The sequence below is a fragment of the Anguilla rostrata genome, chromosome 1 (assembly GCF_018555375.3).
Source record: "Anguilla rostrata isolate EN2019 chromosome 1, ASM1855537v3, whole genome shotgun sequence".
Taxonomy (NCBI): domain Eukaryota; kingdom Metazoa; phylum Chordata; class Actinopteri; order Anguilliformes; family Anguillidae; genus Anguilla; species Anguilla rostrata.
In genome coordinates, this window is record NC_057933.1 from 56197892 (window position 1) to 56224771 (window position 26880).

General features: G+C 46.0%; 1 protein-coding gene and 1 long non-coding RNA gene across 3 annotated transcripts; one reads left to right on the top strand and one right to left on the bottom strand.

The window, feature by feature from the left end:
* Positions 1 to 628: 628 nt before the first annotated feature.
* On the bottom strand, positions 629 to 4191 carry LOC135259387 (uncharacterized). Its single transcript, XR_010331261.1, has 2 exons — positions 4045 to 4191; positions 629 to 1176 (listed from the first exon to the last, which is right to left on the bottom strand). It is a non-coding gene; the product is annotated as an uncharacterized LOC135259387 (long non-coding RNA).
* On the top strand, positions 3226 to 21681 carry cmc1 (C-x(9)-C motif containing 1). Of its 2 annotated transcripts, none has more exons than XM_064343753.1 (4): positions 3226 to 3385; positions 5498 to 5590; positions 19158 to 19248; positions 20405 to 21681. In XM_064343753.1, the coding sequence occupies exons 1-4, from the start codon at positions 3367 to 3369 to the stop codon at positions 20523 to 20525; spliced, it is 324 nt and encodes a 107-aa protein (XP_064199823.1). In that variant the 5' UTR covers positions 3226 to 3366; the 3' UTR covers positions 20526 to 21681. The 2 variants fall into 2 exon arrangements, with proteins under 2 accessions (XP_064199823.1, XP_064199814.1); XM_064343744.1 differs by lacking the exon at positions 3226 to 3385 and adding an exon at positions 4234 to 4405.
* The last annotated feature ends 5199 nt before the right edge of the window (positions 21682 to 26880 follow it).

Genomic DNA, 26880 nt, shown 5'->3' on the forward strand with positions numbered 1-26880 from the left:
GAATAGAACGTGAAAATCTTGTTCAGATAGTCAGCACAGAGGACCAGGTTTCTACCAAGCTGCTGTCTACTGTGGTTTTAGACCTCCCACACAGAGTTCAAACGCTTTGTTTTTGTATTTAATGTCTGTGTGAACTGCACCGGGTAGATAAAACAAACATTTTTAAAAAATAAGCTAAGATAACACATCAAATGCTCTCAGAAATGGTTAACTGTGGGCCTAGTACAAATGTTTCATTTTTTTTCAGTTATGCTATTCATGTCCTTGCTGAATTTAAATGTTGAAATCTTGCTGAAATTAAATTTAATCAGTTTCTGGCTGGTAAATAATAAATTACAACACAGAATTGTAATTCTGACAGCCATGTTACTAGGAAAAACAGCTAACAGGGAATGCAAGCTTTTTCAATGTTTCTACTAATATTTCAGATTAGCAGATGGATTTAAATTTTGATTTAAGGTGGTCTCAAATAAATCATGCTGCAAAAACAGAATGAGAAAAGAGTATGATTTTATCAACAGTATTTAAAAGTCATATACCTGATCAACTCACTAAAAATAAAATAATAAGAAAGAAACTATGAATAATAGGAAGAATAATATTTATCTAAAACAGAAGAAATATACCATTCAAGATTATGGATTGTTTATTTGTAATGTGCCACAGTTTTTTTGTGTGTATGCAGGAAACTATTTTAATCAGGTTATGTTTGGGGGTCACACAGAAAAACTTGAATTCATAATGGTGATGGTTAGACTTTGGTTAGACAATGGCTAGACTTTGGGGTTTTGCAGGTAGCAAAATAATGCTCCTCCCTCAATCGAGCACACCTTTAGTGCAAGATGTGTCAGACAGGTTGGTCAAAGTCTTTACTGTCTTTTTAGAATCCCAAGCATCTTCGCTCACATTGTTTAGAAGGAGGTGAAACACCTGTGCATTATATATTTTTTTCTTTGCGTGTGATTTTGTGAGAGAGGTGACTGTGGGTCTGGGCTCTGCTCTACAGGTGTGCTGTCGAGACCGACTGTCAGACAGGCCTGAGGTTTCGGTGTCCTCCTTTCCATTCCTCTCTTTGATCTTCCCCTCTTTCCTTCTTTCATCTCTGTCTCGCACCTGATTTGTGTTCTTCAAGCCTTAAGAACTATTTTTCTGTTGACCTTAAACTCTCTGATGCACCTGTAAAAAATAAGTTAATGAGACAGAAAATGTCGATTGTGATCTTCCCTGATCTTGAAATGGTGGCTTGCATTTTGTCAGAGGAATTATACACTTTGTACTGTACATACCATGCTTGCATTGATACATGCTCTCAATAAATAAATAGACAGACAGTGAGAGTGACAGATGGTCATGGCCAACTGTATGTAGAAATGGCCTCCTTCCCACAAAACACAATTAACAGTGCTCCATAACTTATTTGCATTTTTATAATCCATGCCATGGCCATTACTATTACCCCTCTAGTGATATTACTCTTCTGGTCATATTCTTCAAACAGTATCACAGAATGCTTTCAATAAATGTATTTCCCAATAATGTTTTGTAATAAAAAACATGCACTCATCCTTAAAATAGAATATGATTAGAATATGGATTATAAACTTTATTCATATAAAGTATTTTGACAATATGGGAAGATAGTCCTGTAAAATACCATTTGGTCATAATCTCATAGTATACCGTATTATGTTTTAAAATGTACAAAAAAATTATGTTTCCATTGAACTTAAAAGAGCTACCATTAATGGAGCAAACATAGACAAATGTTGAATTTTTTCATCTTCAGACACCTGCTTGAGAAAGGTAAAGCCTTTTGTCATGTGGTCATGACACTGACAGTTTGCCCAAAGAAAACAGATTAGGCTCACAGATACTAAAGGAACTTTGCACAATTTAGTTGCAAGAAGAAGATCTTTTCTAGTGTGACTTATACTAAACTTACACATTCTGTAAATGTTCATGGGAATCACTACCCCCAAAACAAGTAGTGACCACCAGCTCTGAATTCAAAAGTGTTTGAACATACTTTTTTGATTAATTTTTTTTTCAGGATGAGAGCTATAAACAGATGTTTCTCCATAATTTCTGCTCCAAATCTCACATGGGGTAACTTAAGTACAGAAGAGTACCTTGGACAGGTGTATGACAGGTCATGTTACATTTTTAATTTTAGAAAGAATTTTACTCTGCAGTTTACAGACATCCATCATCTTTTATCATTCCTATAAAAGACTGTCAGATCATTTGTATTGTTTGACTGACCCAGGTTTATTGATTACATGAGTCAACCAGTGATTATAGTGTATTTTGGTGTGCATCTTCCCATTTCACGTACCACAGCACATCTTAAATGGGAAATTAATAATCTCAAAACCTTTTTTGCCTAAATTATGAGCTGGTGGTACACAGCTTCAGAGGGCATCGATGGAGGACGCATCTCTTGCTGAAAGATCAAAGCAACTTGTGGGACTTCCTGAGGATTCACATGGCTTCCTGCAAGGAGTCTGCAAACATGTCAAATGCTTACTGACAAAGTTCAGGCAGTGGCCCTGTATCTACAAGACCGATGAATTCAGTAATAGGCAACACTGCCATTCACACAACTATGCCAGTTACTGTGAAGGCATTATCCATCACCATGAATGAATGATAAGCACACAAGTTATCTGGTCTTCTGTTTAATACTTAATATAACAAAATATCAAGCTTTCACTGAACAGCCAATAAAAAAAAAAATGCAGGTATGACAAGAAGTGTGATGCAGTCTGCATGGCAGCCAACACTCAGCCCATGTACAAATCCCCCAGACCAGGTGGGTGTTTGATCTCCTCCCATGGTACTTTCTACATTGTGATCCTTACACTTTTTGTTACTGTGACCGCTTTCCCAAATCAATCATCAATCAACAATCATATGAAAGGAATCAATCATATGAAAGGATGTCAGTCTATGTGGCTATTATTAACAATTTTATTATTCACTGTTTACTTATGTATATTATCAGAAGTATTTTCTGCAAAGTGCTGTAAATAAACCATGATGTCTCAAAACATAATAATAATAATAATAATATATAATAAATAATAATAAAAATAACAACAACATAGATAATATTTATAATTATAATAACTCCTCTTTTTCCTCTTCTTATTACTACTACTAGTAGTAGGCTAGTAGTCAGCAGCAGACTTCTTAAAAATGAAGGATTGACCTACTCCTGATATGCTCCTGATACCCCCTGAGCTTGCTTAACAGTGGTTGGTTCTATATCCGGAAGTACGTTTTAGCGGGGCGGGTTTTGTAAAGGGTCATCGCAGGCAACTTGTGTGGTTTTCTAATTCTTGAGAAATACGCCTATCTTTTTTCATGGAATCACCTGAAAAAGGTATTATATGGACGTGAAGATCGTACGACACAAAGTATTAGATTTTGTACACACACGAGTCTCTGATGCTGTCAACATTAACTGTTACGGCAGTCAAATCGATACGCGTGGTTTTCACAGTGCTAACTTAGCTAACGCTAACTAAATGTAGCAATCACATTAGTTAGTTAGGGCTATCCCAATCTAGTAGAACTTTGCATGTTGTTAGCTACATTTACCTGCATGGTAAACTTATTTCGTGGGTGATCATTTCAAATGAGCATAACTCACTAACTGGCTATTTCTGTTTGATTGCCCATGCTAAAGGGTGTCAAAATTGCCTGGGTCCTTGGGAACAGTTAAACTAGCTAGTGGTAATACGGTAGCTAGCTTGCTAGCCAAGGTGAGAATCATAGCGACAGTAACACAAACCCAGTCATTCTGTCTGAGTCCGTTTTGTCATGTTTGTAGCTAGTGCCTTGTCTGTGGCTTGTTCAGATGCTGCTAATACTGTCAGATACAATTTTGCAGTTTGTGCGGTTGCAAAGTTACTACGATTGTCAAGGACACGTTGTAACGTTTTAGCCTCTACGGTACCTTGTTAACGTGCTATCTTACCATGATAGCGAGGTAATATATTTTTTTATGACAGTGTTAGTAAGCCAGCAGGATAACGTTACCTGGGAAAAGTATCTCCATGCGTATGGTTAAAAACGTTTTGTTTTCTGGGTGGTCATCGTGGCAACGCTGACCCCTTAATCAAAGTAGCGACGCATGGTAATGGATTGTTATAAGCAAACTTCGAAGTCTAATTGTTGCTAGCTTAACCGAGCTTTGGCTAATGTCCTTGACAGGAAGAAGTTTGGCTATCTGCCCTGTGTCCAACCGGAGGAGAGCCTCACTGGAAAAACAGCACATAGATGCTGCAATCAGCACAGCTGAGGCTTTTGGCATTTTGTTTTTGTTGTGTCTATATATTCAATACTGTCTGCACCAAGGATCCCGCTAATGTGCTTAACCTCATTTTGTGTAGCTGCCTCGGTAATGTTATCGCTCTTTAAGGATAGCATATGAAAAGTACTTCATATAGATAATTATATGTTATTTTCATGTCATACATGTAAGCTTAAATTGGTTTGTTTCTATGTGTTCGAATCCCATCTAAGCATCAGGTTTAATTTAGATGTTTTTATGCTTCTGTTCATGTTCTCAGCTGAGGCTGAAGTGAACCTTATGTTGCTTTTTGAGTGAAGTGTAGAAATTTAGCTGGTGGGGTATAATCCCCCCCTGCTTCCAGTCACCTGACCTCAGTTGTGACCCAGTTGGTGGTTTTTTCCTGAGTAACTCTGTGTCTCTGGGCTGCTAATGTACAAAGCCATGCTCGGGGACCCAGTGGCTGTGTGACATCGTCTCCACCAGGTTATTCACGGATGGGTGATGTAGACCTGCTGGGACTGTGGCATAATAGCTTTTTCCCACACAGTGATTGGAAGGTGGGGGGTCAGAGAGATGGGAGGTCCCACAAGTGTGCATCTGCTACACAGGGCCTCAGGAGTGTTTTGCTGGAGGCTGAAACCAGCCTATCCCAATAGACTCCAGGGTATACCCCAAAGGGTAGACCCGAGCCTGTGGACCCTGTGAATTAGTCTAGAGGTGGACATGATCTGAATGTGAACCCAAAATCAGTTCAGTGCCCCATATCAGTAATGTTTCAGGGGAGCCCTGTTGCACTGTTGTTTCCAGAAGGCAAGCAAAAAGTTGTATATTTGCCAGCCGTGAAAGTTTGTGATAAGGAGTTTCTAAAAGATTTGGTAAATTTTATTTCACTATGTATTTCTGCTTTTTTACCTGTAAGTAAATCATAAAAAAACATTGCAAGTTTGAACTAGGACAAGTACAGTTGTGTGGGAAAAGTCAAGGAGAAATTAAATTCAGCCACTTTGCGGTTGGTCAGATTCAAGGGCATGCTGAAACAGTGTCATCACTTCATACAAGGCTCCATACAAAATGTGACATATTTGGAAAATCCGTGTACACATAAGCAAACAAATGATCCATTACCAGGCCAGTACTGCTCATCTGGCAACCTTTTGACCTGGTAGTCATGGTAATGACTTTGTCTCTGTCCTCCAGAGGAGCCGTTCCTGCGGCATGTGGAGGTGGACGTGCTCATCCCCAAACTGATGCGGGAGAAGGCCAAGGAGCGCTGTGTGGAAACGGTGGAAGGTAGGAAGCATGCGTGGAGTGTGTGACTCCCCGCGTATACAGGTCAGATGTCACCCCGCTGCTCTGATGGTGCAGATGAGCACTGCAGAAGTGGTCAGTTGATAAGGCAGAAACTTTGAATCTTAAAGGGGCCCTGAATTGTGGGGCAACTGCAGACCCAGTGTGTACCAAAGCTTCACAGAGCGGTAAGCATGATGAACACTTATGTGAGATGGGTGACTTGTGAGGTGGACAAACGGGTAAATGCGTTCAGGAAAAGTTCAGTTCAAGTTCAGGAAAATGAGCTCCACCTGGGTAGGCCTTGTAAGTTGAAGAAGAAGACGTACAAATAAATATTATTTTAGTTTTAGTGATCAACGGTCTCTGTAATGGAGGAAGTACAGTTGTTTGACTGTTTTTCAATTTATTTGCTCAACTATGTTTTGACAAATTAGTTAATTTGTCCAGTTGACATTGGAAGGGTTCCAGGTGTAGGCTGCATCACAGACCATAGCTCCTCTTAAAATTCAGACTGGAAGAAGACAAAAGGAAGAGCTGTACTCCGGATTTGAACCCCAGTCAGATGACCATGGAGCCCCAGGTCTTACCACATACAGAAAGACATACAGTGAACTCTGTAATGTTTGGGATGAAGACCTATGACCTTGTGTTGTCTTTGTACTCTGCAATTTTAGATTTGTAATCAGAGTTCACATGTGGTGAAAGTGCACATTCTCAGCTTTTATTTTAGGGTATGAAGACACATGGGTGTCACCATGTAGAAATGACTGCACATTTTATATTTATATCTTCTTTGGCCTACCAGGCTCTTTTCAATTACTGAGCTCGCCAGTGCTCTCTTTCTTCTAAAAAATGTTCCAGTTGATTTAAGTAAGGTTTGGTCCATGTCTGTTTTTATTTTCTTATTCTCAAACTCATAATGGATTCCTTGGCTTTAATTGGCACAACTCTGATACTCATGTTGACAAACACAAATAGCAGACTCCAAAGGAAATCAAAACACTAGAATCAGGACTGGGCGTTGAAAGTTCATATACCCAAACTAAGGAAGCAATTGAACACACCAGACTAATCAGATACAGCTGTGAAGCCATTAGTCCCAAACACAGTGCCCTGAAAAAGGGGGACTGTGTATAAAAAGTGCCGTAATCTCTATATGCTGAAAACAAAATCATTTAATCAAAGCTGAGAATCTGCACTTTAACTACATGTGAATTGTTTGATTACAAATCTGAAATGTTGAAATCAAGAGAGGTAAAAAAAAAAAAAAGTAATTGTCCCAAACATGAACTCACTGTACATGGGCAGGCATGTGAAGTGGACCTAAGGAATAAATTAGTTGGGTGCAAAAGAGGAAAATGTGGTCTCAGTATTTCTTAATCGTAAGCATTTGTAAGAGCAGGCCTGCCACAATTTTCGCACTTCAGATACAGTCGCGTTTCTGAGCCCTGCTGAAAGTTGTGATGAACGCCCTCTGCTTATCTTCACTTGCTCTCTCTAATGTGCTGCTCCTTTAAAATGCAGTGGCCAGCGCTGTTATATTAATTATACAGTACTTCTCTTTCCCTTAAATGTAATTTCAGGTGGAGCCCCAATTCGACACGAAATACTGACACTAAAAAAGTTATAAGATAATGCAGTTCAATACTAGAACAGCCAATGCAGTCAATGTTATGTTGTGCGTTTTTAGATTTTTAATTCCTCTGCTACTATAAATGAATTGTTTTGACAACATTCTCCTAAGGAGATGTGTATATATTTTACACAGTAGGACGATGAACTAAAATTGTTATTGCTTCCTACTCCCAAGGGCAGCTACTGCTGTTTAATTTAACAATTGTTTGTGAAATCGCACCAATTTTGTTCTTATTGTAAGACTAGAATCGGTTGCGTGGATGCAATGATTTGGCTTTAGGCAATCATTGCTTGGTTGCCAGGGTCCTCCCAAGGTTTCTTTCTCTCTGTGCCACCCAGGGAGTTTTTACTTTCCACTGTCACCCTAGGCTTGTGTTTGTGGGGGTTTACGCCAGGGCTCATTGTAAAGTGTGTTGTGACAAATGTGCTATCCAAAAAAAAAAAAATATATATATATATTTTTTTGATAAGCAGTCAAAGTAATTGTTGACATTAAATCTGTATACATTGGTCATTGATTTCCTTTGAGTGATAAAACACAATCAGCAAATCACTGAGTCCAGTAGTCCTCAAAAGTAAAAAGGGAGCCATTCTTGAACAGTTAAAGTAAACACTTCTTTGTTTTCAGATTTGTGATCAGTCCTCCTCAGGCATTTGTGCCAACTGTGAAGTCAATGACTGTCGCCGTTCAAAGATCATTTCTTTCTTTTATAACGTTGTTTGTTAGTATTAAAACACTGAGATAAAGTGCACTTCTGATACCCTCCTATCTGTTCTTTTTGAGAGGCAACATCGGCATTTTCCACCATTGCATTATGGAGTGTTGTTGAGCAGGAGCTGGATACGGGAGAAATGAACCATAGAAGCAACTGCAGTACAGACGGGGGGAAACTCAATGCTAGACAGCCAAGTGCCACTAAAACCAAGCTCTATGTGCATGCACAAGCCTTTGTGTCCAGTTTCAAATCGTAATGAAAGTCCGTATTCACAAAGTCAACATGAATGGGGCCCTTCTCTTGGCGTTCTCGTGCTGTTGGAGGTATGTGTAGAGCCCAGGCTGTTTGTAGTGTTAACGCCTTTACTGGGAACAGTGTAGTAATCACAAATCCCCGTCTCCCGCTCTGGGTTTGATGTTCGGGGCGTCCACGCCCTCCTCCGGCATTGAGACGGGACGAGATGAGAGCCGTGCCTCGAGGGGTCCGCGCCCCACGCCTCTCCCTCTCCCCCCGCCCCGCTCGCCCCCTCTTTTTAGCGCTGGAGAAAGAAATCACTTTGGCGGGGTGGAGCGGGCCCCCATTGTCGCGGGCAGCAGCGGTAATTAGCGGACGGGGACGGCGACGCTCGTTTGTTTACCCGATGTGCCGGGCCCTGCTCGGGTGCCCCGCCTGACGATGATCTCATTGCTTTGGGTTAATTAGTTTCTCTTTGTGCCCCCTGTACACGCGGGGCGGACGGCTGGGGGCCGAGAGAAGGTCAACGGGGGGGCCTGTAAAGATGGAATGGGTTTAAAACCTTTAACCCCCCTCCACACACACACACACACACACACACACACATACATCCACACCCTCAGGTAATGACAGCTGGGGTGTGCACTGAAAGACCCAACTCTGCATTGTTCTCCATGAAGCGAGAGCACGATGCTTTTAGTCCTGCGTGCTCCGTTTGGAGGGAGGACTTTCTCCTTCGCCCCCAGTTCTTAATTGGCTATCACAAGGCAGGGAGCGTCCGCCATGTAGCACTGCTCCTCGCGCTCGGGCCGCAGCTGTGCGGAACACAAAGTTCATTTTTACCGTTGTGTCCAAAGTCTCAATCCAGATGCTGTATGTTTCATATGAATATCGCCTAAAACTAAAAATATGCTTATGCACTGACAGCAGTGTAGCCTCTTCTTCATCCTCCCAACAAATAAGCAAGTTAAAAAAAATCATATATTTTAAACAGGCTGACGAAACCCCATTTTTTGTGGGTTGTGTTTGCGAATGTATTCCTCAGTGGATAAAAGTGTCACTGCCCATAGACTATCAAAAAACAGATGGAATAAATAGATTTCATTTGAAGCCCGTTGGCTAGATCAGTCCAAATTAGAAAACTTGAACATTTTGCCCCCTCTTAAAATTGAATATGGCCAGTTGACTTCTTCTTTTTGCATGGAACTTCTCTTTTTGACCACTTCTGATGTTCACACCTCCAACAGAAAAGGAGAAGCAGAACTGAAACTGTTATACCGAATCACATAACACTGAAAGGCCACCGCCACCATTTAGGTTAGAGAACAACTTCTAAAATGCAAATAAAGTGATGAAATCATGAACACTTTTGCTCCAACTAATGGGGGCAAATTCAGCCCATCGTGGTTTAATTACAAACGTTTTATATTTTGTTATGGAAAGGTGGTTGCACTGTGGGCAGAATCATGAAGCTGCTGTTTCGCCATCGCACTGTTGCTTTCTCCTGTCTGTGCCTCTCTCGGCATTTGCATGGTATCTGACAGACAGCTCGTTGTGAGCAGAGATGAAAGGGTGAAAGTGCCCTGCTGGCACATTCTGATGCGGAGGTGGTAGCATGGCAGCGGCCACCCTGTCCCCTTCAGTACCCCGCCACCGCAGGAGCATGCACGAAAGCGAAGCGCCACTTGGTGTGAGAAGTGAGTGGAAACCCCCCTCTCCCCCCTCCTCTTCACACCTCGCCTCTGCCCCGGCCCCGCTTTTTGTTTTTCTGAGGCAGCTTCAGCGCGCTGTTCGTACCTGTGACCCCCCCACCCAACTCCACGGCAGGCTGTGACCAACCACTGTTCAGCGCTACAAAGCAGTGGGGAACGTACTGCAGAGCGAAGAGGCTGCAGGAATGGCCCTGTAGTTGTGGTCTGGTTTTGAGAAAGGTTTCCGCGAAGCCCTGGCTTACCAGTCCTCGCGCGCGACGTGTAACATCAAGGCTCGCTGGGCCTGGTAATTGTCGGAACCTTCCTGCTGTAGCTGCAGCCTTGACTCTCATGGGCCCTGTTGAGGTCAAAGGTCATGGAGCCTGTCTACAGCTTCCTTTTACCTCAGTAACAAGGGCTTTTATGTAAAACGTGTGGCCGATTTGTTTAATTGCAGCAGTAAGCTGCTTTCCCAGTCGACTGTATGAGCGCACGACGAGTTCCCATCAACACCAAAACAAGGAACCTGAACTCGTGTTTCTCGGCCGTTTATGAATGATGTTAATTCTTTTTTTAACGTGGTGTCACTGCAGTGCAGCTTCTCTGGTCACATGTGCACAGGTGACACTATGAACGCATCATATGGAAATTGTTCGGGTGATTTTAGTAGCTATAATAAAATGGTTAATATCAGCAACACTTTACGGTATTTGGCTGGGCCATATTGGCAGGCTTATACCTTCCTGTTTTACAATATAGCACAAGCACAAACTGCAATCAAGTTCAAGCATTTGAGCAATCTAGAGGCTCACTATAGCTTTACTTATAAGTTTAACTGGCAAAAATTATAAATGAAAAGGCTACTTTACAGCATCAACGGTGCATGAAATGCATCACTTTTAGCATTCACCTCTCCACTGAACAGTAAGTCTTTGAACATTTGATGATGATGATTATTATTTCATGTGTTTGCTCCTGAGTGGAGCGTATCCCTCATGATGGTGTGTTCTGCTTGGCCAGGCGTCCGGCCTCAGGAACGGCTGTCTCTCTGTACTGAGGAAGAGCAGGGAGAGCTGTGCTGAGGAAGAGCAGGCAGAGCTGTGCTGAGGAAGAGCAGGCAGAGCTGTGCTGAGGAAGAGCAGGCAGAGCTGTGCTGAGGAAGAGCAGGCAGAGCTGTGCTAAGGAAGAGCAGGCAGAGCTGTGCTGAGGAAGAGCAGGCAGAGCTGTGCTGAGGAAGAGCAGGGAAAGCTGTACTGAGGAAGAGCAGGCAGAGCTGTGCTGAGGAAGAGCAAGCAGAGCTGTGCTGAGGAAGAGCAGGCAGAGCTGTGCTGAGGAAGAGCAGGTAGCACTGTGCTGAGGAAGAGCTGGGAGAGCTGTGCTGAGGAAGAGCTGTACTGAGGAAGAGCAGGCAGAGCTGTACTGAGGAAGAGCAGGCAGAGCTGTGCTGAGGAAGAGCAGGCAGAGCTGTGCTGAGGAAGAGCAGGCAGAGCTGTGCTGAGGAAGAGCAGGCAGAGCTGTGCTGAGGAAGAGCAGGCAGAGCTGTGCTAAGGAAGAGCAGGCAGAGCTGTGCTGAGGAAGAGCAGGGAAAGCTGTACTGAGGAAGAGCAGGCAGAGCTGTGCTGAGGAAGAGCAAGCAGAGCTGTGCTGAGGAAGAGCAGGCAGAGCTGTGCTGAGGAAGAGCAGGTAGCACTGTGCTGAGGGAGAGCTGTGCTGAGGAAGAGCTGTACTGAGGAAGAGCAGGCAGAGCTGTACTGAGGAAGAGCAGGCAGAGCTGTGCTGAGGAAGAGCAGGCAGAGCTGTGCTGAGGAAGAGCAGGCAGAGCTGTGCTGAGGAAGAGCAGGCAGAGCTGTGCTGAGGAAGAGCTGTGCTGAGGAAGAGCAGGCAGAGCCACAGCCCTTCTGTGTGCGGGACGCGCTGCAGGATGAGGGATATTTTAAGGCCGCTCCTTTGTCATGCGGCTCGGGTGAGAGGCAGGAGCTCGGAGTTCGTGCTTCGGATGTGTGAGCTTAAGGAATTTATTTTTATTCAATGCCAAATCTAATTTTTGTTCAGCACCAAGTGTCTTGGGGGGGAATAAAAGCAAGTATGTATTTATGGAAGGAAACATTGTCACAAGAAGAAGGTGCCTGTTTTCTGTTTTTAAAATAACAGAGGGTGCAAGATAAGAATGGAACCCGAGGTGGTTAGGAAAAAATGCGGAACATGGTGTCTGATCTGTCTGTGATAAAGCACTGTGCTATGGAAAAAGGGGGCAGTAGCAAGCGTAGAAATTTGACCAGTGCTCTCCCTTAAATTGCATGAGTGCAGTTCCTTATTAATATTCATTGAGAAACTCAGCAGGGGGCAGTCTGTGGTCAGTTGCGCAGGTGAGCCAAATATGTAATTCATGAATATTCATAAGAAAAGTGTTCGATTTTTATGTATCAGAGCGAGCAGGGCGGGGCTGAGTATAAAATCGGAGTGCATTCGTACACTCTCAGAAAGTTTCTGAATGCTCTTTGACCATGTTTCATTCTGGGGGAGGGGATTCATTGCAGAACAGTGCTGTGACATCACAGCAGTAAAAAAGACCTCACTGTAGGGGATGGGAAGGCTATGGCCTGGACATGATATCACAAATAAGACTTTTTTTTTTTTAAAAGGGTGCAGTCAGTGAGCAGTCTTTTTTGTAACCTCTCATAGGAGATCGGCATGTTCCCCTCGGGGGTGGCAGTTGGTCATTTACATAATGTGGCGAACGGAGCGGAGGGGGGGGAGCGGGGCAGATGGGCCCGTCTTGCGCTCGACCGTGCGTCCTCGCCCCACGCTGGGGCCGGGCCTGAGAGGGGGCGTCCCACTGAGACCCTGGCTTCAGTTTGGGCCATGGGCTTGGCCCTCGCCCATCCAAATGCTGACCGGACTCAGAGCTGGGCAGCAAGCTGGTCCGCTGGCGCGCGTGCCAACGTGGCCGCCGAGGGGGAGGGGAGCGGGCACGGGTGCCAGCATGGCCGCCGTGTGGGTGGATGGAGGAGGAGGCCGAGGGGAGTGAACTTATAAACATCAGAGCGTGGTGGGCGGGGCCTTGTTCTCAGAAATGTCGGGTTATTGGTGAGGGCCCTGGCTCAAAGTAGCTGGAGCAGTACTATTTACACGGGCGGGGTACTTCATAAAAATGATTTTGCATAGTATCTGCTTTTGTTTTCAGGCGTGGAACTTTTTGGGTTCACATCGCAGTACCCACTTGTTTCAGGTGTAATTCTTATGAATTGTGTGTCTACATTACTATTAGTGTCCGTGGACTTCCTGTCTGAATCTGCAGGATTGCGTAATTCCATCTGACATTCTCCTGAAGGGACAAGAGGTGATTTTCAATCTAAGAGTGCCATTTTCTGAGTAAAACAACAATGTAGATATCTCACAAGTTACACAGAGCTGTGGCTGTACTATGGACAGGAAGTCCAAGGCTCACTAGCTAATGGTTTGCGGTTCACACACCCTGCTGCTCTGTGTGATATGATATATAAAATTCATTTGGACCGGCTGCCATTTTCACGTGTCTGAATTCATTTTGGTTCGCGTTTCGTGCCTGTTCCGGAAACGGCTTTCGGCTGATGCGGGGAGCAGAGCGCACGCTCTGGCTGCTGACTGCCGTTGCACCAGACTAGGCCGGATAGGTCTGTTTGCAATTCAGATTCCACCTTTTGACCATGAAGCGCTGTCTCTGATAGCCACAAGCTCAGTGTGTGCTATAGTAGGCATGTGGCTCTGTTTGACCTCCCGTCATTACGCTGTTGTTTTTATTGTATTATTGTATTCTCCTCCTCTCGGTGTGGAGCGGGCAGTCGTAGCCGCCGTTGCGCTCGCACCGCGCTGCTCTCTGCAGCCCCGGCGCAGGAAGGCGCAGACGAGCGCTCGCCCTCCCCCGAGGCACGCCGCCGCCTCTTCTTTTCACACTGTGGTCTGCGTCGGGCTCGCACTGACGTGAGTCATAGGAAGGCGCTTCACGTGCAGCTCAGGAGGCCAGCTGCAAGTGCGCCCTGAGGTTTGGCTACGTGTCGCAAGGACCCTCTCCTGCACTCTGAGAAGAGCGAGCCCTGAGCAGCTCGGAGGGCCCCGTGAGCGCCGTCATTAGGGTTTGTGTACCGTGCTGTACGTACGTCTTTGAACAATTTATGAACCCCCCCCTGCCCCCCCCCAGTACACTTGCGTAGTTAGAGTTGTGGGTGGTGAAAGTGCACGTTCGGGCTGAATGGTGTGCAGTCTGTGAGAGTTTGCCCAGGTGTGAGCTCTCAGACCCGGCCCCTCTCAGACGAGAACACCTGTCACACCTGTTCCAGACCTACGCAGCGCCCCGCGCACTTCACCTGCCATCAAAGTGACTCTCCGCATCTCAGATTCGTTTTGGTTTCACACCATCAGGCTCCGGCTCGCGCTGCAGCCTTTCTTTGAGCGCCTCCTCAGCCCTGTTTTTCCGTTTGTTTCGGGCAGCGTGTTTTGCACGTGAGCAGATCATCGAAATATTGAGTTCACGCACGCTGCGTCTGCTGTCTGCAAATAGTCATGATCTGAAAATGGGACCTTGATAGTAGGTAGGCCTTAAAAATATGGGGATATTGTTTGTGTGCTGGCTGCTGCAAGTTTAGCTGGTTGGGGAGCTGTTGTGTTGGCGTCTTGCAGTTTGCTTCTTTGTGGGTGCAGTGTCACAAAGCGGGCGTAAGTGTGTCTGCGTTCGTGGAGCAGGGTGCCACAGCTGGGAGCCATATTGTCTGCATGCCTAACAGCCATTCATTCCCACCCTCTGTGTGTCTGTCGCTGGAGCAGTTTGTGTCATCAACTTTGGAGCAGTTGATGACACAGTTGACTCACTTCACCTGGTTACTTTGGTCTGAACTAGATGCTGATTTTAAGGTGAAAATAAAAAGTATGTGGCTTTCCAGGACCAGGGTTACAGACCCCTGTGTTATGTTACAAGTATTGATCAGATCAGGCCAGCACACCTCTGGATTCCTGTAACCTGTTACGGTATTGATCAGATCAGGCCACCTCACCCCTGAATGTCTGTAACATGTTACAGTATTGATCGGATCAGGCCACCTCACCCCTGAATGTCTGTAACATGTTACAGTATTGATCGGATCAGGCCACCTCACCCCTGAATGTCTGTAACATGTTACAGTATTGATCAGATCAGGCCACCTCACCCCTGAATTCCTGTAACCTGTTACAGTATTAATCAGATCAGGCCACCTCACCCCTGAATTCCTGTAACCTGTTACAGTATTAATCAGATCAGGCCACCTCACCCCTGAATTCCTGTAACCTGTAACAGTATTGATCAGATCAGGCCACCTCACCCCTGAATTCCTGTAACCTGTTACAGTATTAATCAGATCAGGCCACCTCACCCTGAATTCTGCTACCTGTTACAGTATTAATCAGATCAGGCCACCTCACCCTGAATCCCTTCTAACCGTATACAGATACAGATCAGCCACCTCACCCTGAATCGTAACCGTACAGTATTAATCAGATCAGGCCACCTCACCCCTGAATTCCTGTAACCTGTTACAGTATTGATCAGATCAGGCCAGCACACCCCTGAATGTCTGTAACCTGTTACAGTATTGATCAGATTGGTGTATGTGAGGGGCCTTTATAGTCCACAGCTTTAGAGGAGCTGTGTGCTTAGAGCCCTACCAGCTCAGGCCCTGGGCAGAGTGTCTGCCATACAGATCAGCTTCACTCCCATCCTAGCATCTCCTCCGAGCCCCACTCTCTCCTTCACTTAACTCCGCTCGCTCATTAACACACACGCGCGCGCGCGCACACACACGCTTTTCTCCTTCCCTAGCTCTTTGATGGCTTTTCAAAGAGGGCGAATGTTGTATGGGCGATTTGAGCTTAGCGAGCTCGATGTTTGTGTACAGCAGGGTGGACTGCTGGGACTGGTCTCTTAAGGAAATCAATAAAATAAACGGCTAATTCTGTGTTCATTGGTGTCGTATGAAGAGGTGTTAATTAGAGACTTTTTACACACTGAGAGGCTGTAGGGGAGGGTGTCCCTTAACTTGTGGGGGTGGGGGGTGGGTGGTGCTGTGTATATGGATGAAATATGCTACTGTCCCACAGCAACCCAAAACTGCAGGCTTGATAGCTTCCAGTCTTCCCTCTTCATGTATGTCCAAAAGCCAAGGTTGTGTTTTGTGTCTATTGTGTGTGTGTGCGTGTGTGTGCGTGTGTGTGTGTGTGCGTACGCGCTCGTTTTTGTATATGTTTTTGGTCGTCTGTTGCAGTTGGAGCTGGAAAAGGCCAGACCTGCGCTAACTCCATTGAGTTGGAAAACAAACATGGAGACCTGCCTTTCAGGGCCGCAGTCAGCCGCAGCCGCTCTAATTAAGAGGACGGGCGCGTGACCTGGAGAGCGGCGCCGGCGCTCCCCTCGCCCGCGTCCCAGCGAATGTCTCCCCCCCGCTCCCGCTCCCGCTCCTCCAGACGGGCCCGCCGGGGAGAAGGGGAGCGAGGGAGCGCGCTCCTGAGTGAATGAGAGGAGCAAATTGGCATGCGGCGTTCTGTAAGGCGAAGGGTGCAGCCGAAGCCCTTGACTGCTGATTACCATTTGCTAATGAGCAGTGGGGTTGATCTGTGCCCGTCTCTCTCTCTCTCTCTCCATTCCGCGCTTTGTGCTGCTGCTCCCGGCTCTGATGCCGTTAATGGAGAGAGGCGCGCAGCGGTAATGAAAGCAGCGGGGGGGCGTGTGTGCGCTCAGGCCGGCCGGTGCCCCCCCCCGCTCCAGCACTATTGATTATTGTGTGTCTGCGCCGCCCCAGGCACTTTTGTCACATTCTAATGATGGCTTTCAGAGGCAGGGCTGGGATCCCTCCGCACTCGGACCAGCGATGCCAGCCAGGACTCCTTTTGTGCTCCCCCCCCCCACACACACCCCTTCGCGCCTCCTGCACCAATCCGGGGCTGGGCCAGGGGGCGCCCCGCGGCGCGGGACCCCCGCGGAGGCGAGCCGGTACGCCTGGAGCGCCTCTTATTCTCCTCCGCCCCCGCCCCGCCCCCGCCCCATCGCTGCGTGTCCTCAGGTGTCTCCGCTCCTCGGGGCGCCGCGCGGAGCCGGGGGGAACGATGCCGCTACCCCCCCCCCCCGTGAGCGGGGTTCTGTGTATGCGGGGGTTTGTGGGGTAGCGAGTCACACTCTCAGCCTGCCCGTTACCATAGTTTCATGCTGGACATTCCAAACTAGAAAATAAAGAAAAGTTGGGAGTTTGTTATTAAAAACAAATACGAGCCTTCCTCAGTACAGACGCACGGCCTTGCGATTGCAGACGCAGGTCCATGACTGCTGCAGCAGCAGGTCTGCGGTGAGCGTCGCGGACGCTGACGTTCCCGCCGTGTCTCCGCGGGAACCTCGGGCCCTGCGTTCGAGCGCTTGAGCATTCCGCGGGGCGGACGCCGCTCCGCACCCGAGCGTGGCGGTAATGGAGTTGCCGGTGGGTTTTAATTAGATTAGTCGCAGAGTCCTGACTCCTGAAATTGGTTTTGCGGAATTTGCGGTCCCTCCTGCAAACAAATGAAAGAGTTCGTATAATGACGATGATGATAATGATCAAAATAACAATTATTATTTATGGCTCCGCGAGTCGCGGAAGAAAGGGAGCTAATTACCGCGCGACAAAGACCTCGCTAACAGCGGCAGGACCGCGTCCCTCAACACCTCTTTTCGCGCTGAAACAAGCTGGCCCCCGACTCCCTTCTTCGTCTGAAAGGGCCCCGCGGCCCGAGGGCCATTAGAGGAGAAGCGGCCCGGCCTTTTGTCTCTCCCTCTCTGCGCTTCGCCCTTCTCTGCCATTACACTTGTTCTTTTTGTCCTCGACTTTGTGAAAGGGCCTCATTTGTGGCGGCGGCGGCGGCGGCGGTGTTTCTCTTTCAGGGCTGGAGCACTTGACTGTCCTCTAGCTTTTAGCGGGGCGGCGCTGGCCGGGCCGTCCTTCCTCCCGCTCTCTTCCTCGCCTTTGCGGGCGCGCGCGGCGTTTGTAAATAGAGCTGTGTTTGCGCAGCCTTTCATTTCGCCGCCTGGGCCCGCGGGTCCGCGGGTGAGGACGGGTGCTCCTCGGATTCCCCTCAGACCCCCGCGTTCGCCGCCGCAGACGCTGGCGTGCCTCCGGCCCCGGTGTGACCCCCACCCCGCACCTCTGCAGGACGTTTCACTAAACATTTCTGAAGGGGAAAGGGTTTAAGTTTTGCCCATCTAGTGCTGGATATGGCTGAAGAAGCTAGAGAGCTTTTAACTGTTTAAAGACACTGGAATAACTGATTTGAAAGCAAAGTTTTTGCAAGATAGAGTGCATGAGCATCATCTTTTAATGAAGTTATAATACCTAATTATGCCTCAGAATCATCCACCACTCCGAAGAACACTTTTAAAGTAATAGGGGAAGCTGAAGACTTGCTGTACTTTCTGTCTCAGTGAAACGGAAAAGGGTTTGATGATCTAAAACTAAGAAAACCGGGGTTAAAGGGTCCCCTATGGGTCCATGAAGGAATAGCACAGGAAAATGGCAAATATTTTCAAATTTAAGAATATTCTGTTTACACATCCATATTTAGACTGCCAGAGATTCCCTGCTTTCAGGTAACCAGGTAACGGCACAGCATCTCTGCCGAGATCTGCATGGACTGAACAGGCTTTTCTCTTATGTCTGTTTACTCGTACCGTAAATGTACAGCATGCACCCCCACCTCTGTTATCTTCAGAAGAAGTACAGAAAGTTCATGGCTCTCTCCAGGACTGATGTGGGAGATACCACTTATTTAACAGAAATGGTAAATGTGGAATGAAAAGGCAGTCTCACAAACACACAGGTATCATAGTAACAAAAAAAAGATCTGTTGAGAGTTGAATAGTGTTCTTTTAATACGTGGTAATTATAGGAGCGCTTCCTCATTTTGTGCCTGTGAGTACAGTTGGCAGATGACTTGGCTGTGGATACACACGTTAATAGGCAGGCAGGCTCTACCCAGGGTTGGTATTTTTAATGGTGCCTGACTACAGTCCAGAGTAGGCCACAGCCAAATATGGAAGCACGGTTCTGTATACGTGTGAACAGAAACCCTTGCTGATAAGCTATGTGCTGGTACTTTTTTTTTTTCTTAAGCAATTTTTTATTTTTATTCTTTTTTTGTGGTCGGGGGTGGCTGTGGCTACCCTGCCTGTTCCTTGGTGCGGGTGGCACGTTGTAGCACAGTCTGTGGACAATCCCCACTGCCCCCACACCAGTGACCTGTGCCTGTCGCTCTCTGTTCCAGCTTTCACCCACTGCTGTAAGGAAAGCGGGTTCCTGATGGTGTTGAAATGCCGGGAGCAGAACGCCGCGATGAAGGAGTGCCTAACTGCTCAGTGAGTGAAGCTGCGTGGAACACCGTACTGCCTTTTCGTATTACTCAATACATAATGTTTATGCTTGCATATCTCATAAGTGAACATTTCACTTAAAATGAGCCTCATCCAAATCATCACACATTCTTGGTAACGTTATGATATTTCATTCATTACATATTTATTAGCTAAATTCATATAGCTCTAGATCCTTAATGTGACATGCTGTTCTAGACGTGCATCTTAGTGTGTTAAATAGCCATTCCAGTGAAATCTCTCGTGGGTGCTGGGAAAGGGTGTCATAAGCCCTTTTTTTTATTATTTTTAAATTTGCGGGGCTTGAGACAAAGTTTGGGAACCCATGGATGTCAGTGCGTTTTATTCAGCCTTTATCTATCCAGGAAAGTGTCACTGAGGTGAGAGTTCAGACGTGTTGCGATAACCCTGGTAAGACAGCGGCAGGCTCTCTGTGCCAGACCGCCGCGGTTTCCGCTCTTCTGTTTGCGCTCTCGGTTGACGCCTGGGCCGCCCCGTTACAGTGACGGCCGTGGCACCGAGCCCTAGCGGACGCCGTGTCGGTGCCGCGCCAGGCCAAACGGCGGCGTGGCTGCGAGGGACGCTCGCGCAGAGAGGAGGGTGAATCAGGGACAGCTCAGAGAGGCTGGGGAGAACAGGGGAGTGTGCTAATGACCCATTTCTCATCCTCCTCGCGCATGTTTTCCCAACTAATTACAAGCCCTCCCAGAGCACATCGCAACGTGTCCAGAAATCTAAAAAATAAAATGATAATACTCAGACCTGGAGTTGGAAAAGGCTGTTTCTATTATTTTCAATGGCAAAACACATCAAATATACAGTATATGAACTATGACATTATGTAATGATACTATAAACAGGCCCTATATGAAGTTTAATTCTATTTTAGGAGGGTCATTAATTTGATATGTTGTTGGTGCTTCCATCAACTTAAACACTGTCCCAGGGTTACTGCTGAAGTATGCTGATGTTAAACTAGGTATACAGGATACTTTCCACTTTGCAGGACTTTACACAATGGCTGAACCCTAACCTGTTGTGAAATGACAAGTGTTGTACAGGTTTTAGCCGTATTCAGTTATATTTAATGTCTTTCAAGATTTCACAGATTTAATTGCCCTATATTTCCCTGTTCCTTCAGTTACAGAGATCCAGCATTTTTCGAAGAGTGCAAGCAGCAGTACATCAAAGAGAAGCTGGAGTATCAGAAGACAGGGATTCCTGCGAAGAACAGGACGGCGAAAGTGCCCACGAGCATGTAGGCCCGTGTCCGTCTGGGGAGGGAGCTCGTCTGCACTTTCGCCTTTTGTGTGTAAAATGGAGAAATTTAAGAAACAAAGCTTTGCCCTTTTGACTTTTGTGATCATTTCCAGCTCCTGTGAGGCAACAGGTATATAGCATATCTATGCTCAGTGCAGACCCTTGTTTTATTTCATGTTTGGTACAGAAATAGCTGGTCTCATGCCTCTGTGAACAGAGCACTCACAGATATAGAAGCTGAAGCCAGTACACCTGATTGTTTGCATTCCAAAAGGAGATTTTCTACATTTATAGAGCAGCCTACTTCCTTCCTGCTCCAACATGACTGTACATGGAGCACATTCTGGATGTGGTGCGTTTTCAGCATAGAGTGGTTCCACTAAAACAGGAAACCTAGTCAGGCCGCTTGTTGTCTTCGTGCTCTACGCATATTGGAAGGTTTTTTGTTTCTCTTTCTTTAATCTCCCAGCTTCTTCAAGTAATGACAGCAGGAAATGGGGGGGCATGTGGGGACAGGTGTTGGGGGGGCGGGGGCGGGTGGGGGGGCGTCATGTGGGGGTGTGTGGCTACGGGGACAGTACAGTGTGGGAGCGAATGTCTTCCTCACGAGGTCCTCCAGCCTTGAACCTCACGCGTGTGCGTTCTGCACTTTTAAACAATGAAATGGAAATGAATTCCATGGCGGGTGACGTGATTGCGGGGGTGCCCCTGTGCGTCGGGGTGGAGGGAGTGTCAACTTTGACTCTGCCGGCGTTAAAAGCCTTATTTATAGCAGCACTTCCTGCGAGCTCACCTTTTATCATTCTGTACGCTAATGAAAAGGCAACAAATGTGTTTCTGCGGCAGAGTCTGCCGCGCTCGTGCCCAGAGGAGCGCCGCACAGACTCACATCAGTCAGGATAATTCCCTCCCGCCTTTCCGGCATGATTGGTTGTGTAAAAATGAGTGGTTTTCCCCCAGATAATTGTGCATTGTTGAAGTGTTGATAGGATGAGCAAAAATGAATAAAATGCTCAAAAATGGTATCGTGTGTTTGCTATGTGTATTTGCACTGAAACTAAAGTAAAATTACCATTAAATTATTAAAATAACTTGGAGCACTGCTTCGGAGCACTTGTGTATCAATCAAATAATGCAATAAACACTGAAAGGATGTTGGTTGCTTGTGTGACGTGTCTATTCCTGCAGGTGAAATGGCCTGACTCAGAAAATCAGTTTGTGGAGAAAATAATATTTGTGCAAAATATAGAGCAAAAAGCATATAATGATCATAATGTGATCATTACCGCTCACTCATATTGCTGCAGTGCATTTTGATAGTTTGCAAGACTCCATGAATATGCTGTGAAGGGGTATTTGTTTGCTAATGATTGTCAGCATTTGTCTTGTGGTTTATGATCTATAAGAAGCGTGGACCGAGCGAGACGCAGTTTATCTTGCAGCTTGCACAGAGATTGTTTAAAAGAAGGCTGATGCACACATGCAAGGTATGTGCACGAGGATAGCAAAACCTTCTGTCTCGTTTAACCCGTTTTATTTCACTTCATTTCCTCACTGGCTATTTTGAAAAATGCACTGGGATTTCCTAAAAGTGTGAAACTGAAGTGGAAGAAGCACTACTGAGACGCGTCACTGAGCACTCAGAACACGTTTCAGCAAACGGTCACTGGAGCGCAGGGAGAAATACATGCGAAATGTAAATTCCTACAAACCGTTTGTGGTCGACATGGGATTGAGGGTTTATCAATCCCACAATGGGTGTAGCTGTGGTGTGCTCTCGCACGCGCCACTGACTTGGGTCAACAAAACGGACCAGGCCGGGTGAGCAGCATATGGTGGCGGCCGCGTCGAGCAGAGGGTCCCGAGCGAACGGACACGGGGAGCGGAACTGAAGTCATTTAAATGAGCTTATCTCACTTTAAATAAAGAGAAACAGGAGTCCCGACTCCTGCCGGCGCTGAGCAGACAGACGCGGGCAGACAGACAGACAGACGCAGGTGTGGGCCGCCCTACCTGCGAGGCAGAATGCTTTGTGCTCCATGGTAACAGCGGGGGGGGTGGAGCCCTGCTGCGTCTCAGCTGCCATCACAAAGGAGCGGCGACGAGTCCAGATAGGAGACAATGCACAGAGCCCCGCTGAGCCCCCGCACCCCTGCACGCGCGTGCGTGACGGCTCTTCCCGCCACACGTCCCACGGCTCCCCGTGCAAAGTGTCGCCACGCGTCCCGCCTCCCCGATGCGCGTCTTCACAGGAAACTGCGAAAGTCTGTGAGGGGAAACTGCCGAACGGCGTCTCACTTTACAAAAACACAAAGGAAACATGGAGACCAGCAGAGCTGCACGCACCCACACACGCACATATGCTCCCTGGATTTCTCCAAATAGGTGGACATTTTCTGCACTGTTGGAGAACCTGCCATCAGGATACCTGTGACCAAATCTTTTATATGGTGTTTATTGCAGATTCCAAATTAAGTGTGTGCCCACCACCCCTCCAACTGGACTCAGTGCAAATGTAGACTATTTTTTTTGCACACCTTGAACATTCTATATAGAATTCTGTCCTGCATTCGGAATGTCCACTTGCTATTGTAGGACCTTCCTATCATTGACATCCTCTGTCAGCATCAAAAAATGCATGCAGTCATCCATCATTTCTTTCCCTCCAGGCTGTGCAGACCTGGATCTGCAATAATATGCCTCTCAGGAGGCCCAACTTTCGACATCTATGCTCTACCTTGCCCTGCCATAGATTGGCAGCCTGTCCAGGGTGTATTCCAGCTTCTCGCCCAGTGCACGCTGGGATAGGCTCCAGCACCCCTCTGCGTCCCTGCCCAGGATAAGCGGGTATAGATAATGAATGGATGGGATATACTCTATTTGCAGGGACTGAACATGACGACAGGGCCCAACTAGGGATTTCAATCCCATAACCCCTGGGCCTGGCAGCCTCACCACAGCTCAGCGCTCAATACCAACACAAGTATGTACTGGGCTTCTCTGAAGTTGAGTCCCACAAGGAAGATTAATATCATCACCACCATTATCTTCCTCTCACTGATGATCTGTTTTCCCCAGGCTGGTAAAGAGGGTCAGTAGCAGGGGGCACTGTAATGACTTGAAATGTCCTTGAGAGGACAGTGGAGAAGCTAACTATCTTCCTGCACTAAAAACACAGCTCTTCAGCCTGCACGAAGGACCTTGACACTTTTCTATATAACTCATCTTAGTACTTAAATGCATACTATGCAGGAGTTTTTTTAGCCTTGCTGTGTCCTGTGTTTACTATCTCCTCCATTTTCAACCCAGCCTTCTCAACCAGAGTACCTAACTTCAGCCATCTAGCTAACGTAGCTGGACAGCTAGAGGTAACATTACTTTGACGCCAACTCCGCAATTAGTTTCGTCCTCCATGTGAACTTCAGCTGTCAATATCGAGGAACAGCAATTCCAAGTTTAACTCTGGTTTTTGAACGAGCCCTGTCAGCTTGTCTTTTCGCTTCGCTGTGCTTGTGCTTCTTTACCTACGTAACTGCTGTACTAGCTAGCTACAAGCAGTCCACTGAAACCGGATCCCACACAGGCTCTGTAGTCACACCCTCCCCTCCCCACAGAAGAGAGCATCATGCCCAGAAATGTCCCAAATGTATTTTAGAAGAAAAAATACAGGCAGTGAAGCATGGATTTGGCGAACGTGCACAAAGACAGAGACTGCTAGTGCATCGGATATGATTGATCATGGTTATTTTCTGATATATCCAAGGTAAAAATCCTGCATAGTAATGCCTGTAATTCAATAGGAGGTTTTTTAAAAAATATTTTTAACCCAGATTTCCCCCATTTTCCTGATTTTTAAAATTCATTTTACTTAAGCGGTCTCATCATTTTGATGACATCCATCAAATCAGAAGAGCAGACATGTTTCCATGTTTCCACAGACATGTGGGAGTTACTGCTTCTTTCACTCCCTAATCTTGCAGAGTCATTGCATCATAAGAATGTGCTTCATGCGCAGCTAGAGCAGACAGACTGCAGGCACTTGAATAACTAGAGGTCATTCTTAACTACAGCAAATGATTTAATTATCCATTTCCATAGTGACCACTGTACTTAATCACCTATTTGAATACTCTCATGCACTTTATTTTCCAAGTTGTGTTGAATGATATCTAATGGATGCAATGGAACAGTGCGTGTTGGTGCTCTTGTTCTGTCACTAAAAAAAGAAAGCAATTAAGCCCTTTATATATATTAATAAAACCACTCAAGTATATTCACATTAAGTTTTTTAATTTACAATTATTTACAAACCGTCTTGTGGAGTAGTTCTAAAATATAATCTATATCTACTGTACATTGCATTTGGTTTCACAAATCTTTCCGCAGTATTATTGAACTCAACAGATGTAAATGAAACGCAAAACAAAAACACTTCAAGAAAAAAGGCTCCTGCAGCTTTAAACATAGAATAGTAAATAATTGGAAATTAAATAAAAATAAACCATTTTATCAACCCCTTATAAGTTCAGAGAACAAGGGAAAACATCATGAAATGGAACAAAGAATCTCCATTTTTTTGCAGCATTGGCTCTGTATTACTGCACCAGTCATGTGCATGGTGTGACCCTGGAGGTATGCATGACAGAATGAAGACTGGTGTGTGCTGGGAAATGCCCCTGCAAGATCAATGTTCTGACAAAACACTTCATTGGGATTCATTCATTAAAATTATACCACAGATAAAAGTAATCCTAATAACGCCTTTCAACAGGCAGTTCAATAGACTGGTTTAGGAAAAAAACACCATGACCAAACCTTAAAGCATTGGTGCTCAATTACCAGCAGGCTTCACGAGATGCAGAAGTTTCATTATACTTACATAGCATTTAGCAGACGCTCTTATCGCGACTTACACAACTTTCAGCTTTCATGTATCATTATACGCTGATTTCGAAGCATGCAGTTAAGTACCTTGCTCAAGGTACAACGCTGTCCTACCGGTTTCGAACCTAGACCTTTCGTAAGCGAGTCCTTCACTGTGCCACCTAGATGACGAGGACCACCTCAAGAATGCACCATGCATTTGTGAATCTTTCACCTTTTGTAAATAAAACCAACCTTTTTTCCTAGCGCATAGAACTGCTGTCATGTTAATCACTCCAGGAAATCAGACGTTTAAAGCTATTTCTCCTTAATTTCAGTCCTGTACAGGTTTTATTCGATCCTAATCAATGTCACAATGTTTCATGAATACTGCCTGTATTATCCTCTGATTCAAACCTGTGATGGGAAAAGTGCATCAATTTGGACAGCAAGAATGATATCCAAACCCTAGCAAAGACAATAATGCCCCTTATGTCTTAAAAGCCATCCTAACCTTTCCAGTGAAACTCATGAGTGAATTATTGGGATGCCTCTACCTCTGTGAGAGAGGGAGATCTGGGAGTTTGTGTCTGCTAGATACCGTGGTGGTAAACAAAAAAAAACTGCAGAGACCCACCACCAGTTTTAGCAGTAATTTTGAATGAGAAATTATTGTACTGTTTGTAATTACTGGTGCACACATGACCTCAAGACATAGCATAAACTCGACGAAACATAGTGGTGATGTTTGGGTTTCTGCATTTCATAACATAGTAATGAAATGCAGTAATGCTTTTTTTACACAGTTAAAACAGCAGGTGCTTAATTACGTATTCACATGGACATGCTGAAGATGTTTCCCATCTACGGAGAGCTCCTTCCTACCAAAAAAGTAAACGTGACTGCTTATTGCTTTGGATACAATATACAGCCAGCAATAAGGCAGAAAGCAGCCGGAAAGCAGCCAGCTAGCTGGGGAAGAGAGTAGTATTTTAAGAGCATGCATTTGCTTTCATTACATTTGGTGTTCATCTCCAAGGGTTTTCTTCACACACTACATGTAGAAACGTGGGCCAGAGTCATGGTCTGTAGATGAACAGAGCTGAAATGCAGGATGCTGCCCTGCTGGGGCCTGTGTTACATAGGCTGGAGCAGAAGCGCCTCCTGTCTGCACTGCAGTGTTATTACATGCACAGAATGCTCTGGAGGGGTCACTGGACGAGATACAGCCGCAGTCACTGACTGATAAAAGGACCACTATACCGAATACAGTACAGTAAAGGAGTGTTCTTTTCTCTAGGGTCAGGAGGTCAAAGGTCAGACATAGATTGTGACCTAATGGTAGCCATTAATATCAGAAGAAGACAGCTAAAGGTGGCGACCTAGGGCAACGGTAGCTGTTCCACAAAAGCCATGTATTAGATGAGGTGCAGTAAGGGGGAGGGGCTGCTCCACTGCTCGTTTGCCACTGGGCACAGAGGAGCAGTTTCTCAA